Genomic DNA, 22,590 nt, shown 5'->3' with positions numbered 1-22,590 from the left:
GGATTGCTCACTCTTTTCTCTTCTTCACTGAAAGCATCATTCATGATTGAGACTTAGAGCATTTTTGAAAAAAAAATTACATATAGTTTATTAGGATTGTCTGCCAAGTGTTTGGGTATCTCTTCTAAAATTATGCCATTACCTTGTTTACAAGGGATGCGTCAGGAGTGCTACCAGACTTACCCAAAGTCACAGACAGGAATGGTAGCAAATTCAATCCTTAAAACTGAAGTGTAAAACTTTCGCATGTGAAAAACCTTGGCTCATACTTACCTGACGCTGGCTGAAAGAAACAGGACCTTGTCCAGAATTTGGGGACTTCTTTTCCCTGGTTGGTTTAACAGCATGTTTGCTGACAGTTAAGTTATTTTAAAGCTAATAATTAAGCTTTCTAAGCCAGAGCCCTGAGGACATTTTCCTATAGTTTAAGGATCTGTTGTAAAAAGTTTCATTGTCTAATAGTAAATGGCACTTCCCACAAAGTAAAGCCTGGGAGTTTATTCTCAGTGTTGTTGATGTGGCCAGTTTAGATACTGAATTGATTTTTCTTCCAGTTTTTTTATTAGTGGAATTTGGAACGTCATGTAACTCCATAGAATTTTTGCTTGATAAGTGTATTTATAAAAGTCCTTAAAAGCTTATTGTAGCAGGTATCATTAATAGGAAGGGGAAAATAACTTTTTAAATATACATAATGTTTCAGGTAAGCACGCAGAGCCACAGGCTACAACTGAAAATAGGCAGAATCTCAAAGGATCTCAAGAGAAAATTCTATTTGGAGGCTTAATAGCTTTTGCAATCCAGTAACTAGCTGATTCTCTTCCTCAGATAATGTGTAAAAGCTACATTTTGTGAATCAATCATTTGTATATAGAAAATTGTAGAAGCTGACATCCAGTGAGAGATGAAACCAGCATATTGTCTCTTATAGTTTTTCTCAAGACAGTTCTAAGGCTTCCACACTCCTGGTCTTGATTGCACCGTTATGATTTGTTGCTATTATGTGTAACTCATTTTTTTTTTTACATTGGCAACTCATGTTATGCTCAGAGGCAAATCTGCAAATAAAATCTATAAAGCCGATATATTTTTTAAAGTATTGTTAGAGTATTACCAAGTATAATATTCTGAGTGTAACATTTAAAAGGAATACATTCAATGTGTAACTCATTCAACCATAACATTTTTTTTCTTTTTTCCCTGTCTGATTTTTTTGCTTTCCACTTCTCCTGTGTTTTTCTAAAAATACTTTAAATTAGTCCCAAGATCAGGTAAGAAGATATGTCCCTTTTACGGTGTTTTCTGCCCTTCCCTGATTCATATTCTCATTTTTATTTTCTTCAGCATTGTGCTGTGCTGTGCTGCAATGTGCTTTTCTTTTTTTTTCCTGCTCAACATTAGAAAATCACTTTTGTAATTCTGAGAAACTTAGGAAGTAACTAAATGTATGACAAGAGATGTGACTAATGCAAAATTGAACACTTAAGGAATTTCTTTCCTTTAACAAAGTTTGTATAGTGCATGAAGTAACTGGAGAACTTTCATTGGGTTTGAAGAAAAAGTCTTGATTTGAAAAGCAGTCTGTTTGCTGGTGGCCGTTTTATTTGACTTTGTGCTAGGTACATTAGTATAATTTTAGACTTCTGAGGCATGTATTTTTCTAACACTTCCTGTATTTAACACTTAGGGTATACCGATGGCTACAAATAATATAGTTGACCTTAGTTAAAAACAATTTAATGCTTTCCAGATCCCCATGCAAATAATATCTAGTTTTAGTAGCTGAAATGGCTCTGATGTATTAAGGATTCAGAGCGAAGCTTGATGGACATAATGAGCTCCATCTGTCTAATGTAACTTGGTTGGGAACAGTGAGGAGCAGGAACTTAGACATTGTATAAAACGAAGACATCTTTAGGCTTTTCCATTGACAGCACCCAGTTTCTAGGCTCTGTTCTTCAGTTGGCACTCATACAGAAGTTAAAAGAAAGAGAGGATATTTTTAAAATATTAACAAATCTTAGATAGATTTAAAAACTGAAGTTAAAATGAATAGGTAATAATTTTTTTAAACATTTAAGTGTTTGTTCACATATCCTGTAACCTGGTTCCACCAATGTTAGCATATGCAATGGAAACCAGAATTTCTAGAAATGAATGTGCAGTGCAGAGTGGAGCTTCCCGGTGCCTCCCACACCACATCACTGGGGCAAATGGAACCTTGCTATGAGTGCTAGAAGTTACACTGATGATGTAGCCCCTAGCCACAAAAGACTGTTTAAATTAAAATTAGTAAAAATTAAATAAAATTCAGTTCAATTCTTCAGTCACACTAGCCACGCCTCAGGTGTTCAGCAGCCACATGTGGCCAGTGGCCACTGTCTTAGACGGTGCAGATTAAGACATGCCCATCATTGCAGAAGGTTCTATTGGACAGTGTTGAGTTAGAGAGTAGAAAGATAATATCTGCTTTTAGGGGAGTTAGATTGTATTTGAGAGAAGGTAAGGGGCTAGAAACAGGAGTAACAGAAAAAAAAAAAATGTTTGCCACTGAAGCAGGAAAAAAAATGAAGAGTTATGTGTCCTGTGACTGGGTCCAGAAGGCCCACCCATGCACGTGGCCAGGCACGTGGCTTACTAGGTGACTCCTCTGTGCAGAAATAAGGCTTAGTTCTTTCTGGTTTTGTTTTTGCTTCTCTATCCAGTCTCTAACATTTGTGCCTTACTCATAAGAGTCCGTACATATTTGCTGAATATACTAGAGAATGATGGTTATTTTGAAGTTGAAGATCTCCCCAAGATTCTGGTAGAAGGCAACGCTCTAATCCTAGAAGAACGCATCTACTCATTTGTGTAGACCCTTAGAATGATTCCTGTAATTCAGGGGCCTCTGTATCTTGTTATAAAAATACCCACCTTGGGTAATCTTTAGTATAGTGAGCAGTGGAGAAAAGAAGTCATTTTGTGCAAAGCAAGAAACCATTTCTTATATACCTTTTTGCTGTTTTCCCTGTCACACACTCACAAGGCAAGGCCAAGGCCTGATTCTATTGGTAAAGATTCAAGCAGCCACATTTAGATCCAGACAGCTTATTGTTTACATGGGCAGTGACGGGTGGCAGCTTCCCACTGTCCTTGTCCTCCATATGAGTAAGGACGCCACCGAAACAAAAGGGGCTGTCTACCTACCACGGTAGTTGTGGGATACTGCATTGCTGGGACTGCCGCTAAGAGGTTTCTTGTTCTGCAGCTCTGTTCCAGGGAGGGCAGGGCAGGAAGTGTCAGACCTCCTTCAAAACAAGAGCAATGCAAAGTTACCTTATGACAGCCTATCATGATAGGTGGGATAGGGAGGCAAGACAGACATGACCTCAGAGCAGCTCCTCACAAGCTTGTCCTCTGTTTCTGGAGGATTAATCCCAAGGCGTTCTGCCAAGGCTCGGATTAGCTGCAATCCCAGTATGCGTATGTGCAGGCTTCCCAACATCCCTTACTCTATTGTTTTTTAAGTCGAGATGTAATTAACATATAACATGTTAGTTTTAGGTGTACAAAATAATGATCGCCACAATAAGTCACATTAACATCCATCACCACACATAGTTACAAATATTTTTTTTCTTGTGATGAGAACTTTTAACATCTACTCTCTTAAGCAGCGTTTAAATACTCAGTACAATATTATTAGCTAAGTCGCTGTGATGTATACTGCATTCCCAGGACTTACTTATTTTATAACTGGAAGTTCATACCTTTTGAGCATCTTTGCCCACTTCTCCTGCCCTGCCACTCCCTCCCCCCAACCCTCTGTTGGTTTTTAGTTTCAAGGTCACTGTGTGAGAGGCACTTCAGGACGTCAGGGGTCTTGCACTCTGGGAACCTCAGGGGCTGTGTAGAGGATTTAAGAGAGGCTAGAGAGGAGAACAATATAAGGCACAAGGAAGGAAGGAGGAGAGCAAGGAAAGACAAAGTAACCAGATGTGAAATTTTAATTTTTCAAGGCCAGAAAGATGGCAAAGATCACGCAAGGTCTATTTGTCATAAGACCTTTTCTACGTTTTCCATGAGTCCAGCTGTAAACCCGAGCTCTTACTAGGTTAAACCCATATCTGGTTTCCAGAGACTTATGAACACACCCATTTGCAGAAGTCAGAATTCCATTCAATAGTGCAAGGTGAACAGATATGGACCAGAAATAAAGGAGACTCTAACATACGGTCTTACCATAGAAAACTCTCTCCAATTATCAGATTATCGAGAGTCATCTGGTTCTTCTCAATTGCCATGTTGGTTCAACTGTCATGTTGAAACATCCAAAGTTTTCATGCATTTCATATTCTCACAGATTTAACACCATTTGGCCTAATTTTAAACAAAATCTGATCATGAGATTGTCCAAGCTGAAGAGATTTCCTCAAATATAAAGGATTTTATTTTTGATGATGTCTTTTCAAGAACGACTTCTGTTGATATTTTTAGCCATCTTGCCTGTTTTCAAAGTTGCATGCATTAATTTTATTTTATTCATCTCATCATCATCCACCACTCTTGAATGGTTAACTGTAAATACAACAGCCTCCGCTCCTTCAGTTCGGATAGGTCGTACACCTTGAACAGAAGCTCCTACGCACGGGACAGCATGATGATTGAAGAACTCCTCGTACCATCCAAAGAGCAGGTATGTGTTCTCCTTCAAATATTCTTGGATTGTTGAATTTCCGTTGCTATGATTGAATCAAGCTCTTTGTCCCGTGATAAAAACGGTATTTCTACATGTTTGATTTTGCATTCATAAATCTTCCTGTACTGCCATGGACACAGGAAAAAATCATTGGTTAAAAAAAAAAGAAAAAAAATCAATTGTGCCATATACAGAAATAGCCTGCTTGTCTGCAGGTGAATCCCTAATGGCCCACAGAGAGGAACTCAAAGTCCTAGCAAAGACATGGGTCACTTTCTCACTTCAAGGTCAAATCTATTTCAGTTTTTTAAAAGAATTAATAATAATTGGTAGCTTACATTGCTGACATCATCCACATGAGTGTTTGATTTTCCTGAACATACTGGGTGCATGTTGGAATTTGCTAGAATTGTTTTAGCATGTAGTTAAAGATGATATTGGTCAGGTTTTTGATCCCTTAGCATCAAAGCTACCTGTGATGGGCCTTCTCAAGACGTGATAGTATTTTGTTTTCTACCAGAATCTCTGCTGGTGTTCATGCCATTTCTTCTTTTCAGTAATTGTGGTTGAAAAGATACTGGTTTAATGCAAGAAGTTCCAGCAACATAGTCCTGCTGCATGTGGGCTCAGGGTGGTTCATTCTTCTAGACACACACAGTACCTGGTTTTAAATGCGCACAGTCATGAGCTAATGATGGATGAAACTCTTTGGGCCATAAAACTAATTTCGAAGGTGGCTTATCATATTTAACCAATGTCAATAGTGGGTGAAGTTATGCTAGACTTATTCAGTGAACAATGAAGGTAAATTAGAGCAGATGAGTAAGTGATAGGAACAGTATCACCAAGTTAGAGGTTTAATAAGCAACCGGTAGTCAGATTTTTGGGACTCCTCTGTGTTTAGAGATGCTGACTTCCAGACATACAGATGTACATTGTATTTCACAAGAACCTACAATAAATATTTTATTACTGTACATTCTCTAGAACATTCTTCACAAGCATATTTTACAGAGGTGAATACAGTGGCTGTTCAGTGTTTGGTCAGACGTAAGCACCCTTTGTAGAATAATTACAGGCACGATAGCATGTCAGGGTTAAGTGGGTGTTGGCACGAGAGAAAGCACTTGTCTCCACTAATGAAGCTAAGCTCTTGGGTATAAGGTGTTGCCCAGGTATTGGTTGAGATGTTCTGAGGAGCTGTCTCTTGGTTGGCTGTGGTCATTATCCTGGTCGGGTAATCCTGATCTCCTCACGTTCCCAATTAAAATGAGGTGTTATTGGATATATTGATGACACAAGTGTAGACATGCCTTATTCTCCAGGCCTAAGGAAACCCCACAAAACTTACAAAATCGCAGGTGATAGGCACTTCCTTGGGTATCAGTAACACTTTGGTCATATACAAAACATGTGCCTAGTTCTAGAATGGGATCTCAAGTGCTTGATTGAACCTAATTATGGTTTTTATTTCTGAATATATATTTACTTTGGGACAAGGGTCTGAAATTGGGACCCCCACCAGCACCATGAGCTCACCATCACGGCCACCATCACTGCCACTCCCACAGCCATAGTTATACTACCTTTCGATTTCTACCTGTCAACCTTAAAATAGAAGGGTTTGCCATGCCACAAGGCTGCAAACAGGCTTCCGAGGCTTCTCACACCATCATTATCTGTTAGCTACTGCAGAGACCCACTTACTCAGGTGGGCGGGAAGGGGCAGCTTTAATCAGAATGAAAGATTTGTGAAAAGAAAGAAAGGATAAGGAGAACTTTAGAGGTAAAACTGATGTTCTTTCATTGAGTTTGTGGCCGCTTGAATTTGAAAAGCACCTCTGTGGCTGTCACAAATAGCTCTGTAGTGTAGTCAGGGGAAAGAAGAGCTTAGGACATCTCGAAACCTTTACAAATAAATCTTTAAGTTGATAACTGCAGGGGTGGGAAGTTGCTTTCTTCAGTGACCACAGAGAATCCCATGGTCTGCCAGGTGTTCCTTGTGGAACTAGCATGTTTAATGAACACATACACTATTCATGGCCATACAACTTCATGATAAATTCACCAGAGATTTGAAAAAAAATGTATGAACAACATAAAGACATCTTAGGGACAATTGAGGACACTTGAAAATGTACTGGCTATATTGTTAGGAAATTATTGTTAGTTCTGTTAACAGTGACAACGTTATTAAAGCTATATAGGGAAATATCTCCATTCCAGGGGTATGCATGCTGCACTTTTCAGCAATGAAGTAATCATTAAGTCAGCTCTTTATTTTCAAATGGTTCAGCCAAAAGAAGTGTGTGAAGAGAGAGAGCTCATGCGAGCATAAATATGGCAAAATGTTAATTTTTTAAAAAGAACTTATTTATGTGAGAGAGAGAGAGAGCACACATAAGCAAGGGGGAGGGGCAAAGGGGGAGGCCGGGAAGCAGACTCCCTGCTGAGCAGGGAGCCTGATTCAGGACTCGATCCCAGGACCCCGGGATCATGACCTGAGCTGAAGGCAGACGGTCAACCAACTGAGCCACCCAGGCAACCCAAAATGTTAATGTTGAATCTAGGAGAAATGTATACGGGTATTTCTTATACAGTTTTTTCCACATCATTGTTTGAACTCTTTCAAAATAAAAACTTGGAAGAAAGGGGAAAACAAACTCCAAAAGAGGTATGTTGACTTCTTTAGTCTCTAGTATCTCATTTATTACAGAAGAGGGAAGAGACTAATTCCTCAAAAGAGAGGCTTTACGAGGGAAGGACCTAGTTACACTCTGCAAGACTAATGAGAAGCATTTACTTGAGAAGTATGCTTCATATAAAGCACAGACTTTATATTAGAATTAAGTGGCAAACATTATTAGTTTATATCCATCATACTTCTAAATCTGTATCTATAAACTTGAAAACGGAGTTCCTCCACAGTATTGATTTTGTCTAAAAGCATGCAAGAAGCCTTAAATTAGAGTTCTTAAGGCAATGATACATGACTTACTGTCAGATTTAAAACTGCCCCATCATTGCCTAGTTAAAGTTGTGTTGACGCATGAAGGTGGAAAATGAATAAAAATGAACTCTCCACGTGCAGTTCGTTTTCAGCAAGAGGCGACCTCACCAGTACAAAGCATAGTTAGTTGCCTCTTTATTATCGTGCTGCTGATTAATCAGTTTGCACATTAATGGCAGTTGAAGTACAGTTGAGGCTCAGGATAATTAGCACAGGCCTGCTGCTCCCGTATTCCTAAGAACCTAAGCTGTTGAAGGAAGGTATGGAGGCCAGAGCTGGGAATGGAGTTGGGAGAAGTGAGCCCATCATCATGGCCTGCTGAGCCTTAATCATGAGCAGTCTGTAAATCACTTAATCCCCCCTTGGATAATCAAGAGTGGACTCTTATTACTGTGAGATTGGGTTATCCATGAACTCCCTATACTTTTACCTTCCCTGTACCTTGTAATCAAGGGTCACCTGTAGATATGCCTCTGAAAATATATATGTAAATAAATCATGCCTTGCATTTGTCAGGTTTTATTATTTAAGGCAGTGACTCTCAGCTCTGACTGCTCATGAGAATCATCTTAAAGAATTTTTAAAACACTTTTGCTCACCATATGATTTCACTCATATGTGGAATTTAAGAAACAAAACAAAGGAAGAGAGAGAGACAAACCAAGAAACAGACTCTTTTTTTTTTTTTTTTTAAAGATTTTATTTATTTATTTGAGAGAGAGAGAATGAGAGACAGAGAGCATGAGAGGGAGGAGGGTCAGAGGGAGAAGCAGACTCCCCGCTGAGCAGGGAGCCCGATGCGGGACTCGATCCCGGGACTCCAGGATCATGACCTGAGCCGAAGGCAGTCGCTTAACCAACTGAGCCACCCAGGCGCCCAAGAAACAGACTCTTAACTAAAGAGAACAACCTGATGGTTATCAGAGGGGAGGTGGATGGGGGATGGGTTAAGTAGGGATTAAGGAGTGCGCTGTCAGGTGATGAACACTGGGTGATGTATGGCAGTATTGAATCATTATAACATACGCCTGAAACTCATATGGCTGTATTTTAAGTAACTGGAATTAGAAAAGAAACTTTAAAAAAATTGCTCAGCGGCTGGGATGGCCTAGGCATAGAATTTTTTAACACACCCAGAACTGAAAACCACTGATTCCTAGTCAGAATTCTTTTTTTTTTTTTAAGATTTTATTTATTTATTTATCAGAGAGAGAGAGAGAGCGAGCACAAGCAGGGGGAGTGGCAGGCAGAGGGAGAAGCAGGCTTCCCGCTGAGCAAGGAGCCTGATGTGAGACTCGATTCCAGAACTCTGGGATCATGACCTGAGCCAAAGGCAGACGCCTAACTGACTGAGCCACCTAGGCGTCCCCCTAGTCAGAATTCTTAATTGGGAGAAGGGATGTCTGGCTGGCTCAGTTGGAAGCGCATGACCTCAGGGTCATGAGTTTGAGTCCCACCTTGGGAGTAGAGATTACTAGAATTCGTCATTGGGGCACACATTGGAATCACCAGTGGCTCTTTGGAAAATAAGAGGCCGACAGAATCAGAATCTCCCTCGCTGGGTTCCTGGGCACGTGTGTTTCTTAAGGCTTCACAGGTGATTCTGGGATGCATCTCTGGATAGCAACCATTGATTTAAAGCAACTCTGGCTGGGATCTTTTTGTATATTGATCATTCAACATCTAATGTATTTGTTTTATAAGCTCTGATTTGTGCATGTCAGACTGTCTTGGAACAAGATCTGTGCTTGGAAACATTCTTTTCCAAAGAGAAGGTAACAAAGACAAGGGATGATTACAAACTGAAGCCGGGTTGTCTAGGATGAATACAATAGACTGGTTCTTTCATTTCTTCTGACATAATTACTGAAGGCAACTGTTTGGTATGGCTTATGTAATTGCTGTGTATGATCCACACCAGCCAGTCCTCATGATCTAAATGGAATAACATTCAGGAGACACTGTCAGGAGGTGTGGTGGTGCTTATGGTGATAGTGGTGAAAACAGTTCATGAGCTCCTACTGTGTGCAAGACACTGTTTTAAGTGTTTTACTGGTATCAACTCATTTACATTTCACAAAAACCCTTCGAGATAGTTTCTTGGCTCCATTAAAAAGGTGAAGAAACTGAGGCACAGTCAGCTAAGTAACTCATCCCAGGGGACGCAGGGGGTAAATGGCAGAGTCACTGGTCATGTGGCTCCAGGCTGCTTCCTTAGAGGCTGTCCATCTGCATTGCTTCGTGTGGGAAAAGAGCCATCAGTGAGCCCTCAGACTTTATACTCTGTTCTCTAAGATGTCACACTTGTTAGTATTTTTAATATGGATGTGGTACCATCATCTTTATCCTTTTTAAATTTTTTTAAAGATTTTATTTATTTGAGAGTTAGCGAGAGAGCAGGGGAGAGGGGCAGAGGGAGAGGGAGAAGCAGACTCCCCACTGAGCAGGGAGCCCAATGGGGGACTCCATCCCAGGACCCCGGATTCATGACCTGAACCGAAGGCAGATGCTTAACCGACTGAGCCACCCAGGTGCCCCATTTTTATCCATTTTTTAGCATGAAAGTTTATATTTAGACATGTGTTCTCTATTATGCTTATGCCAAATTCTAATAATAAATTTCTTATTTAATGTGATTTAAAAGGAACCAACAACTTATATTCAGCAACGTTATAAAAATTATGGAGAAAATTATTATGCTAAAAGTCATGGCATGTAAGGCATCATTAAAGGAATGGAAATACTTGACCTTCACATAGATATGAGGTAGAAGGCATGATAGTGGTCTAAAAATGTTTTGCAGGCTAACCAATTAGTTACCCTTCCTTTGAATGACGCTAGAAGTATTTGTAAGACCACGGGATGAATGGTATACAGCAAGCAGAAACATTTAATTCAGTGTGATTTCTGGTAGTTATCCAAGAATAGGAGAAGAGCAGAAATCACTTAGGGACATGGGTTGGTTTCCACTTTTTTCGGTAGCAGACAGGATCTGATGGTCAAACCTGTACCCCCATCCATTTCTCAATGTCATTTAGAAGCGTCAGAAATCCCTGCCTCTCCTCCAAGGATGGGCCCCAAACTTGGCCATTCAGAGCTTTCCTTTTCCTGGATTACAGTGATTATTTTAGGTTAAAATGTAAAATCTAAGCCAGTCTAATGAGGCTCAAATTTGAGACTTTCTGTAGCCTTTTGGGGTTGCTAAGTTCTAAAGATGGTGTCAACCCAAAGCTGCTAAGGATGGAGCATGAAAACAAGCAATTCCTGCCATCTTTTGAGCCATGGCTGGATTCAGCCATGCCTGAAGTTAGTCCCTCCCAGACTTTCTTGCTCTATAAACCAGTGAATTAATCTCAATCTCCTCCCACCCCTGGGAGTCAGGGAGTGTCGTAAGCCAGTTTAATTGGGGTTTGGGGCCTCACTAATGTGCTTATATTGGCGGTGGTCAAACCTGACATGAACAACCACATATCAAGGGCAACATAGAAAGTCTTCTAGCATCTTAAAGTGCCATTCAATCGTGAGATTCTATTTTATGCTTTCTCTCTAGAGCTAAATAAATGTAATCTTAACAAAATAAGAAAATGAGCTATAGTTTAAGAGAATAGCTATAAATTTGGGTGTTCTAAGCAAAAACTTTTAGAAAAACATTCTTTGCTAATTGCTCACTAAGCAGTGAGTGCCTTCCATTTCCTTTCAATTCCATTGCTGTAGGGACAGTGCATCCATGAAAAAAGAGAAATGGGGCAGCTGCGAGGCCCTGTCCCTCTCTTAGGAGGCTTAGGAGGTTGCTTTGATTTTGCAGTCCTCCTCTCTCAGACCAGATTTGCCCACATGGTTTATGTCTCTGGGGAGGAGTGGCAGGGCTTCTACTACTGACCAGGTGAGAAGGTTGAACTAAAGGAGAGTGTGACAGTTGCATTGGCTGTTTGAATGGGAGCTGAGGGGTCATTCTGTCCTCTGTTGGAGGCTTTATTCGAGCCTCCCTGTACCTGGAGGCAGCCGTCATACGTGCCACTTCGTAACTCTCTCATTTATCTAACAGCCCAGGACTCCAGATCCTTCGGGTTAGACTTGGTCTTTTTTAGGCTAAGCATGATCTCATATATATATGAGTGTGAAGTGCTCATATATATATATGAGCTCATATGAAGTGCTGTGTACTACTTGATGTATTAGCAAGTCAAATGTGAATTGGAGGGTTCTTCAGGAGAAATTGCACGTCTGTCACTTTAAGACCTAAGCAATTGCCACTTATCTCAGTAACAGAAAAGAAGATTGCCTAATCCCAAAGGCTGGTTATGCTAACACTCAGTTTTTCCTTCTCTGCCCCTCACTCCATTTTCCTCCTGCACCTCCCCTCTCCCCACATCAGCAGATTAGCCCTCCTGTTCTTGTGTTGTAGGTAATTCTAAGGGGCTCTCAGAAATGTGTCTGGTGGTAGAAGGTAGCCAGCCTGGGATTAAAGATTTGCTAGAGATAGTCCCCTGGAAGATAAACACCTTTGACTAGTGACATTTAATATGCTGCTTTTTCTCTTTGGAGTGCTTTGCCAGCATTACTCAGGTGATCATTCAACACCTCTCACAGATTGGTCAGCAAGATTATGCATTTTTTTTTCAAGGCAGACAGGTTGGTGTTGTGACTTACTTAAGGCAGAACAGTTTAGATGTCTTGAGCTGGATGTTGTGTTAACAGCTTCCATGATGACCTTGATTCACCTTCTTTTGTGGAATTTGGTAAATAAATTATTTTGAGATCAATCAGATTTGGAAATCCCAAAGAACTCAGCTTCTATGGTTTGCATTTTAGACTCAAATAAATGTTAGGGGTGATAATAGTTGACTTTAAGAAAAGAAATACTTGAGGGGAAAAAAGACCTGCTTTAGTAAGCCTTTAATTGTTATTTTATTTTCTGCTTAAATCAGGTTTTCTTTTGTGGAATCCATTTTTTTTAAGATGTACTACATGATGTTTTGATATATGTATATATATTGTAAAATGATTTCCATAATCAAGCTAATTAACAAATCCATCACCTCCTGTACTTACCATTTTTGTGTGTATAGTAAGAACAGTTGAGATCTCACTTAGCAAATTTCAAGAATATAATACATTATTATTAACTACAGTCCCCATGCTATACATTGGGTTTCCAGAATTTACTCATCTTATAACTGCAAGTTTGTACGCTTTGATCAATATGCCCCCTCTTCCTCCACCCCCCAGCCTCTGGTAACCACCGTTCTATTGTCAGTGAGTATGGATTAAACTTTTTCTTTTAAGATGGAATTCATTCCTTAAAAGAATATTTGCAACTAGTTGCGCTAGATGTCCAAACAGACCCGTAGCAGTTTGCCATTTCACTCAGTGTGTGCTGTAGATCACAATACTTAGAATACTTATGGTAGTACCTGCCACAGCATTTTATTAATGGATCATCTCACCCCTGCTTTCAGCTTCCTTGTGGACTTGGTACTATCATTACCACTTACAGACAAAGAAGCTGGGGCTGAGAGGAGTATTTCACTTGCCCAGTGTCACTTCAGGTGACACTAGGTGATAGAGCTGAGACTAGAATTTAGGTCCAATGGCTACTTAACCGGTTCTGTGGCTGACCACTAGGCTGCCGCTCTAATACACCAAGCGTGGCAGACCTGACAAAGCATGTTCACCATGGGAAAAGTTGGTATTTATACAAGTATTTGTCACAGCCCAAACCCCACCATTGTTTGTGAATCCAGCAGGCTGTTTCCTGCAGACTGATAAGACATATGCTCTCCTGGGGCGCCTGGGTGGCTCAGTCATTAAGCATCTGCCTTCAGCTCAGGTCATGATCCCAGGGTCCTGGGATCGAGCCCCACATCGGGCTCCCTGCTTGGCGGGAAGCCTGCTTCTCCCTCTCCCACTCCCCCTGCTTGTGTTCCCTCTTTCGCTGTGTCTCTCTCTGTCAAATAAATAAAATCTTTTAAAAAAATTTATAAAAAAAGACACATGCTCTCCTAAAAGCTCTATAGAGGGCTGTAATGTTCTATCAATTTAAGAAATTAATTATCTCCACTTACAAAAACTGTAGGAAGTTTAGGATTATTATAATCTGTGTTTCTGTTTGCATAGCAATTTAGAATTTTCACTTTTATTTTTTTTATTAAGTTCAGTTAGTCAACATATTAGTCATTAGTTTTTGATGTAGTGTTCAACGATTCATTAGTTGCGTATTACACCCAGTGCTCATCCCAACATGTGCCCTCCTTAAAGCCATCACCTGGCTACCCCATCCCCCCACACCCCTCCCTTCTGCAACCTTCAGTTTGTTTCCTGGAGTCCAGAGTCTCTCATGGTTTGTCTCCCTCTCTGATTTCTTCCCGTTCAGGTTTCCCTCCCTTCCCCTATGGTCCTCTGCACTATTCCTTAGAATTTTCAAATCACTTTCACAATACTTGTGTCATTCCATTCTCACAGTGAATTGGGACAGGTGATTTCATCTGCCAGTTACCCTCATGCAAAAATGGGGGTTCAGTGAAGGGTTTGACTTGTCACTCACTGGGCAGTGAAGTGATATAGCCGAAGTCAAACCCACCTCATGTATTCTTGGTCTAAGGGAACTGACACCACATGGGTTCCCCTGTCCTGGTCCTGTCCAATTTGTGGCCAGGGGGTAACATTATCTTTGCAAGCCTTTCCTTTCATAGGCTCCTAGTCTGGTGCCATCAGCCAGCTGTTTCTCAAGTAAACCATGTTTACAGTTTTTCAGATAGATGCACTGGGTTTTGTATGTGATCTGATAGTGTGCGGTCTACCTGGTGCTGTTGACCATAGCGCGTCAAGGCCACCAGCTAATCTACAGGACTGCCTTCCGCTGGCTCTCGGGGGCAGCAGAACAGACAGAGAAGGACCTTCCCTGGTGTCATCCGGTACTGGGGTTTGACAGTTGGCAGCCTGGAGAAGTATCTAATACTGAAGTTAGTTGGGTTGTTCTTTCTTTTCCTTGTATATACACCTTCTGGCCCCCTACCTCTTTTCTTCTGTGCCCGGACATTTATTTCCAGACCTGGGCATTTGGGTGTGTCCTCTTGTAAAGCCAGTGTGTACTTGCTCTTCTCTTTCCTCTGATGAATAGGGCTAGTGAGAAACTATTTTTGGAAAGTATTAAGCTCATGGAGACAGTGATATCATCATTAGTCAGGCTTTGGACTCTATTGAATAATGTGCATTTTGATTTTAACAGGGTCCTTGACATCACTTCCAAGATGAAAAATGGTGTGCTTATTCTTCATATCATTTTTGATGTGGGCATAAAAGGTCTTATGAAGTCAGAGTGAATTTTTCCTTAACACAGTGTCCTACGGGAGCTGCCCAGTGCAGGGTGTTGATTTTGTGTCATCCAATTTTTGAAGTTTCTCTCCGAACTTCAGTCTCCTCATCTGGGAAATGGGTATACTATGACTCCTAGTGGGACTAGGTGCTGAGGATTCAGAGAATAAATGACTGTAAAGGTCTAGGACAGTGCTTGACACACAGCTGACACACAGGAAGTTTTGGTATTGCTCTTGTTAGCATAGGAATTTCAGCATTTTTGAATCAATAAGTGAGTCCTGCACATTTACAAGATGCGGTTTTGTAACCGAATGGGCACCACTGGTTGGACATCCGCACGCTGTGTGCGTAACTGTAAAGGTCCTGTGCTGGCACTGGAACAGTTTGTTTTTGCTGTGTTTTCCCCAAATTATCACATGTTAGCAAATGAGCGGATATAAATGAAAGTCCTTTGAAAAGCAGAAATGACTACACATAGAAAGAAACATTAATATGACCCCACACCAACACTGGCCTTGGTGCCGGATTTTTGATGTACATTTTTATTTAATCTCCACAGCAACCAGCCCTCAGTTTGCAAATGAAGAAACTAAGACTGAAAAAAGCTAAGAAACACACTTAGGATCATGAAGCCGGAAGCCATGTTGGGGCATCTCCAAAAGGGCTTTCAATAAAGAAAGATAAGGAAAGGTCAAAGGCAGAATATTGCCTTTATTCCTGATGGAGGCCAGGTTGAGGGCTGGCTGAGTGTCTGAGCCAACTAGGCCTGCTAACTGAACCCCTGAAATAGGCACATGCCCTCCCCAGTGGCCCACATCACCAACCCCCGGGGCAGGCATACCCTTCAAGGAAGTAAGCTTCGGGGACAAGAGGGGCATGTTCACTCTCTGGGACCAAGCTCAAGCCCAAGAGCGTGAACATTGGGTTTGAGCAGAGTCTTCCCAGCTCCCTTTCCCAGATCTACCGGACAAATAAATCATTCCACATCTCCAGGGCCAGAGTGAATATAAAGGGATAGGAACAGGCCCGCAGTTATACAACTGAGTTGCCTTTCCAAAATGGAAAACTCATGAGTGGGAATGATGTGTTCTCCATTAACAAGTCGCAAAGGCGATTTTTAAATCTAAGGCTGTCAACTTTTTCCACTAAACCCTGTGAACACCCCTCCTTGCTGTGGCAAGCTTAAGAGCCAATCTAGTTCATCTTTTTTAACCATCACCATAATGTGATATCCTGTTTATCGTTTTAAATGTCTATTTGTTCAGTAACCAAATAGAGGAAAAGCTTTTCACTTTTACCACAGTGCCATTCACAATAACATGTCAGAACATTCTGGAATTCATATTGTTTATTAAAATAAACAGGTGAAATTTGACATTTCAGTTTTAAATAAATGCTAATTGGTAGAAATAAGTATTTGGAGACAGGGAGCTCAGAAGTGAAGCTACAAATTCAGTCTCTTTCTATAAAAAATATAGGCTCTGTCAAATTGCCTTATTTTGTGTTTAGATGGATGCAGCACAGGAAGAGCAAGCTCTTTGTGTTTGGCTTATTAAAATTGGTAGGTCTCATTTATTTATGGCTCATTTATTGCTCATAAACCTAAGCAAACCTCTCTGGGAAAAAAAAAAAAAAACTGGGACAACTATTGGGGTATACACGTCGTCATTCTGACCAAGTGTATTTGTTCATTATACACTTGTTCATTTGTGTGATGACAAAGTTTCAGTGAGTGGCAGAGACTTTGGAGAGTAAAGGAGTCAGGAAGGACCGGCAGGGACTTGGAATCCAGGTGCTGGCGTGCTCCCGCCTCCATAAATAGTACATGATGGCGGTGATACCTTCTTGCGTGGTATAATTCATTGTTTCAATAATTAATGTTGCCAGTGCATGTTGCTAAGAGTACCGAAGGTAAATAATTTACTGTAATTACCAAAGAGGAGTGGTATTACTTATTTATTAGAACTTTTTTTTTTTTTTAAATGGGTCCTTTGTGAAAAGTGACCTCAGGGCCCCCAGTGTAGGAATTATATATAGTTTGCTAAAAAATTAAAGTGAGCATCACCACCCACTTTACATTAACATTTGCCCTATTCTGAAGGTTAGTTGGTTGGGGTCTACAAAAGTCAGTAAAATTGGTAAATAAGGCCAGACTAACACCAACACATAATCTTTAGTTAATCCATGTAGAATCAGGGAACTTTTTAAATTGATGATGTGTTGCTCTTGTGGGGTTAGGACCTTGCTATTGTGGCCTCTTACTCTTTTCCAGTTTGATTTCAAGGCCTTTTAAAAAATCTTTGTAATTCACAGTAAGTTTTTAAATTTATGTTTTATTATCAAAGTTACACAAACAAATAAGCCATGTCATTTTATAAGATGTACTCATTAGGAAAGAAGAAGAATCCCCATATACACCTTCAGCCTCCAATTTCTCCTCCCCAGAGACAACTGCTTAGAGTGCCTTTTGATCAATCTTGTAAGTGCTTCTGTGTCTCTAAATAATATGTATATGTGGCCTCTTGTTGGCTTTTGCCCATTTCAGGAATTATTTATTGACTTTCCAAAATGGAAGATGAAGTTTTTATTTTTTGAATACCTCTTCCTTCCCACCATGCATGCTTTCCATCCCCCCACTTTCCCAAAACAGTTGTGTTTTATTTTGGCTACACCAGTATTTAGTGCTTCTATTATTATACCTATGTAAATGTTATCCACAGATGTGAAGTGTATTATGACTACATTTGCTTTTAGGCACAATATTTTGCTTTCCCTAGAGTTTTTTTCATTTGCTTGGTGTTCTCTTTATGTATCCCTAGTCCAACCCGCAAACTCCAACCCAGTTGTGCCAATCTCCTCTAATATGTTCACACTCGTCAGGTGTTCTATAAATTTCATCTGCTTAATTCATCTCTCTGAGCTTTCTTACGTGTCAAGTTCCTTGCAGGCCCACTGCATGGATGTTCTCCTGGGTCTTCCTTCACTGTCACCATGAAAATTCCCTGTGTTCTTACATTAGACCCTGTGTCTTCCCCCTTTCTTGATTTAATCCTTCATTTTGATGGAGTACATCTTCCAATAGTTTCCTTACAGGGTTCATGAGAAATGTATTTTGGGGGGGGGGTTTATATTTCTGAAAATATCTTAGTTTTATTTTCACACCTTTTTTTTTTTGGCTGGTTTTAGAATTCTAGGTTGAAAATCATTTCCTCTCAGAACATTGAAGGAATTGCTCCATTGCCTTGAACTTCAGTTTTTGCTGTTAAAAGTCTGAGGGAAGTCTGCCATCTGTGATCATTTTTCCTCTCTTAATTTGTAGGCTCTTTCTTTGTCTCCAAGTTCTGAAACTTCATGATGATGTGCTATAGTGAATTTATATTCATAGTGCTGGTCACTCAAGTGGGTCCTTTTACTCTGGAAACTCAGGTCTTCTGCTCTAGGGAAGTTTCTTGAAGTATTTCTGATTTCTTCTCTATTTCACTATTTTCTCTTCCTGGAACTTTTTTTTTTTTTTTTTTTTGAGAAAGGAAATGGATTTGAAATTCCCGAAATAATCCTCTGCTTTCTTGTGTGTTCTCCTATTCTCTGCATTTGAAAGTCTCCCCCCAACCTCTAGATATTTTTTCAACTTCAATGCTATGATATTTGTTATTTTCTATGAGTTATTTTTTCTCTGGGTTTTTTGTTTTGTTTCGGGTTTAGTATTTTATTGCTTTATAAGCGTAAGAAGATCTCATTCTCTGGACATCAATGAAAAATTTTAAGCTTTCTTCTCCCTAAAATCCCTGTTTCTTCCAATTTTCTTTTGTTCTGTTTGCTTGTTTATTTTATTCCTCATATTAGGTACTTCTCAACTGTGCGGTGACTCTTGGCTGTTTGATCACCACTGAGGTCACTGGAAGCCCTCCACATGGTGGAGAGCTTGCCATCCATGATTTCTACTCAAGTAAAAAGCCAGGGACATTTTACTGGGAAATCGCAATTCCCAGTGAATCCTAAGTCACTGGGAAATCCCGGAGAAGACTTACCAGTTTCTGCCTGGAGGCTCTGTCCCTGTCTGACTGGGGACCAGTAAAGGAAAGCTCTTCCCTCCTCAAAGGTAGCTTCTGTCCTACTCTCCTCCTCCCAGAGTCCAGTTACACGTAGGAAAGCACGTAGTTTCCATTCTTTTTCAAAATCCTTTCTTTTGGGGCGGCTGGGTGGCTCAGTCGTTAAGCATCTGCCTTCAGCTCAGGTCATGATCCCAGGGTCCTGGGATCGAGCCCCACATCGAGCCCCCCATCGGGCTCCCTGCTCAGCAGGAAGCCTGCTTCTCCCTCTCCCACTCCCCCTGCTTGTGTTCCCTCTCTCGCTGTGTCTCTGTCAAATAAATAAATAAAACCTTTAAAAAACAAAACAAAACAAAAACAAAAATCCTTTCTTTTGTACATTTTTCCGTTTATACTTCCAATTTTCAAATCCTGTTTTCTGTCGTGTCTTGTCAAGAACTGACATTGTATTTACAAGTGAACAAATGCCCATTTGATTTCTTACATATATTCCAGGGCTCTGTTAAATCATCCACCTTTTAATTTCTTTCCTCCGTTTTTTCCTCTATTTTCTTCAACACTAATCATAGCTGTTGTGAAGTTCTTATTTGCTTACTTCAAAATGTAGGATGACCTGGGAGTCTGTTTATGGTATCTCTTTTATTTTGTTTTTGTTCCTGTGCTCTGGCCATGCTTGGCAGTTTCTCCCTGCGTGCCGGACATGATATATAAAAAATTGTAGGCACGACACACCCGATGATGATGTAATTCTCCACAGAGCGTGCTCCCTGCCTCCGCTCAGCAAATAGAGTGCTGGCTGATTGTTTCCATGCAGTCAAGGTTTTGCTGCAATGAGGCAAAAACCGTTTGCAGCCCTGGTAAACTCAGACTACCTCGGGTTTGTCCCTGGCCTTTGTGAGGATCCTTATGTGAGAATCTTGCGTGACCCCGTCCCTTGACGAGTCCCAAACTCAATCTTTTCCTCATGAAACTGCCAAGAAGCACCACTGTGCCTTTTAGAGATTTTCTAGTTAGGTTTTTAGCTGTCTGTTCTGCACAGCCCCAGAATTCAGCAAATGTTCTTCACAGAAATCTGTAGCCGCCCAAATCTCCACCGAAACCCCCTTGGTTTTTCTACTGCCCAGTGGTGGCCTATAGGAGGTACAAAGCCCCAATTCTGTCTGCACGGATAATGGACGAAGGCACCCAAGTTAAAAATGGCAACAAAAAGTCCGCTCAACTCTTCAGGGTCTTCCCCTTCCCCGAGGGCAGCCCCTCAGCTCCTCCTGTGCCTCAGCTGTGCTCTGCCGCACTCCGAGCCCATTTCCGGAATTATCTGGTGGTTAGTAGGCTTCTGCTAGCTGCCCTGTCCCACTTGGAAAAACAAAAGTCACCAAGATTTTTTTTTTTTTCAGATATGGGAAAGAATTTTAAAATTGTAAGATGAATTTGGAGATGTGTTCAAGTCGTTAAAATCATGGTTAGCATTTCCACATTGAATGTACCTTTCATTGATAGAACATCGTTCATTGGTGATTTGGAAAATATTGCTTTACTAATTTATGCAAATCTTCATATTGTTGATACCCGTTTCTTATCCAAAACGAATGTATTGCATTTGTTAATATCACCACTGAGCTCATCACAGAGGTGGACATAAAGTTTCCGAAATTCTAATTTTTGCTTGAAAACTCAAATTTTATCATTAGCAACTACTGCCATCAGTTACTTTCCTTGAACTGACAGACTCACATTGTTCATTTTCAAGAAAATAATGTCAAAACCCAAGTCAAAATAATCATAGTTTTGCAATCAGTTGTATACTGTGTTTCATGGAAAAGTCGCTTTTCAGGTCACATCTCAAATGCCTTTCTTCAAGCCGATGATCATACGATAGTAATCAGCAGACGTGCTTTATGTCTACTTCCCATTTGAAATCTGTGATATTCCTTTTGCCGTGCCAGTTACTCAAGATGCTTTCTTAAAAGATTGTAATAATACAACATATCAATAAACTTTGGTTCCTATTCTTGAAACTTCAATAGAGACCTATAGACCTTTAGTACAAATTGTTTATTTTGACTATCTGGACTTACAGAGACATACAGGTGTATTTTGTAGATACAGAGAAACCGTGTCTTGTGTGGGTTGTTGATGGCATATATCATTTTATTTTGCAGCATCTAACATTCACAAGAGAATTTGACTCAGATTCTCTAAGACATTATAGCTGGGCTGCAGATACCTTGGACAATGTCAATCTTGTCTCAAGTCCTGTTCATTCTGGGTAAGTAATCTAAAAGTCACTTTTCTTTATCCTATTAAATGAACATTACATTTATTATTTGGAGTTATAAATTCATATCGACAAGCTTCATATGTATGAAATATTGGTCTTCTGAAGACTTCATTAGTGAGTATATGTGATGTGTATTTGTAAGTCATTAGTCAATTTTTTTTTCTGAGCAAAATGGTATATCTATTTTTTGTTGGAAAAAAGCACAGTGTTAGAAAGGAAAAGAATTAGAGCATTGGTGCATAAAAATTTCTTGCCTGTTCTGGTACTATTCCCAGGTCTTTAATTTTTCTTTTCAATTAAAAAAATTAAATCTAGCCATTTCCCTTAATTTTACTTTATTCAAATGAAGTTTTATTTCTGAGTCCCTGATTTTCCTTTCTAATGAAAAATTAAATATGTAGGTATAACTGTTCATTTACCTCGCTGACTGCTTTTGTGCTTTGCTTTGAGCCTGAAATCTTCAGATCAAGTTTGGTACTTTCTGCATTCCTAAAATAAAATTATGATTAAGGTATTAAATTATAATTAGAAGAAGAGAAATTAATTTTAAAATGGAAAGAAAGGAATTCACTTTTAAAGAGTGAATGTACCAATGTGTGTACCCCAGGGGTGCAGTGGTAAAAACCACATGGGACAGGCTCCTTCCTGCTGTCCCACTGGTCGGCAGAATCTGGGGTAGGCGGTAGGAGGTGACCTGCTCCATCTGCGGAATTCATAATCAGTGTATATTTAGATGTGGGATTCTTCACCTGTAGGTAATTAAAACACGGGCTAATTGAATCCACACAAATGGAATGGAAATAATTGAGCTGATGAAAACATCCAGGTGTTTTCACCTCTGAAACCAACATTTAGGCCATAAATTAGTTGTGATCCAGGACAAGGGTGGATTAGTTTACAATTAAATAAATGAACAATAATTAACATTTCTGAAATGCTGTATGTATTACATGAAGTATTTTCTGCTGCTTTTAATTAAAATAAATTGTAATAGCTAATGTTTACTTTTGTATGTGCCTGGCATTGTGTTAAATGTTTTACATGTATTATCTTACTTAATTTTTATTTGAACCTTGAAATGACACTGTGAGATAGGTTTTACTCATTATCCCCATTTTGTAGACGAAAAGTCAGACTCAGAGTAATGCTGCAGGTTATTTAAAGTATTCTTACAGAATTGGCTTGTAGCACGAAGAGCTGCAATTATCATTCAAATGGAAATAATTGACATGACAGGGCTTTATAATCTATAAAT

The 22,590-nt window shown here is 40.0% G+C and overlaps 1 protein-coding gene across 19 annotated transcripts in view; it reads left to right on the top strand.

Moving 5' to 3' along the window:
• ANK3 (ankyrin 3) overlaps positions 1-22,590 on the top strand; it is a 511,278-nt gene that overhangs the window by 411,484 nt on the left and 77,204 nt on the right. For 8 of the 19 annotated variants that reach the window (XM_032423844.1, XM_032423845.1, XM_032423846.1 and 5 more), the window contains 3 exons: positions 1,260-1,271; positions 4,576-4,678; positions 21,217-21,323. In XM_032423844.1, coding sequence (XP_032279735.1) covers positions 1,260-1,271; positions 4,576-4,678; positions 21,217-21,323 — 222 coding nt within the window. The remainder of the gene's footprint in view (positions 1-1,259; positions 1,272-4,575; positions 4,679-21,216; positions 21,324-22,590) is intronic. The other 11 variants (XM_032423837.1, XM_032423836.1, XM_032423847.1 and 8 more) reach the window with 3 other exon arrangements.

This window comes from Phoca vitulina, unplaced genomic scaffold (assembly GCF_004348235.1).
Source record: "Phoca vitulina isolate PV1807 unplaced genomic scaffold, GSC_HSeal_1.0 scaffold29, whole genome shotgun sequence".
Lineage (NCBI taxonomy): Eukaryota > Metazoa > Chordata > Mammalia > Carnivora > Phocidae > Phoca > Phoca vitulina.
This window is presented reverse-complemented; position numbering and strand designations above follow the sequence as displayed.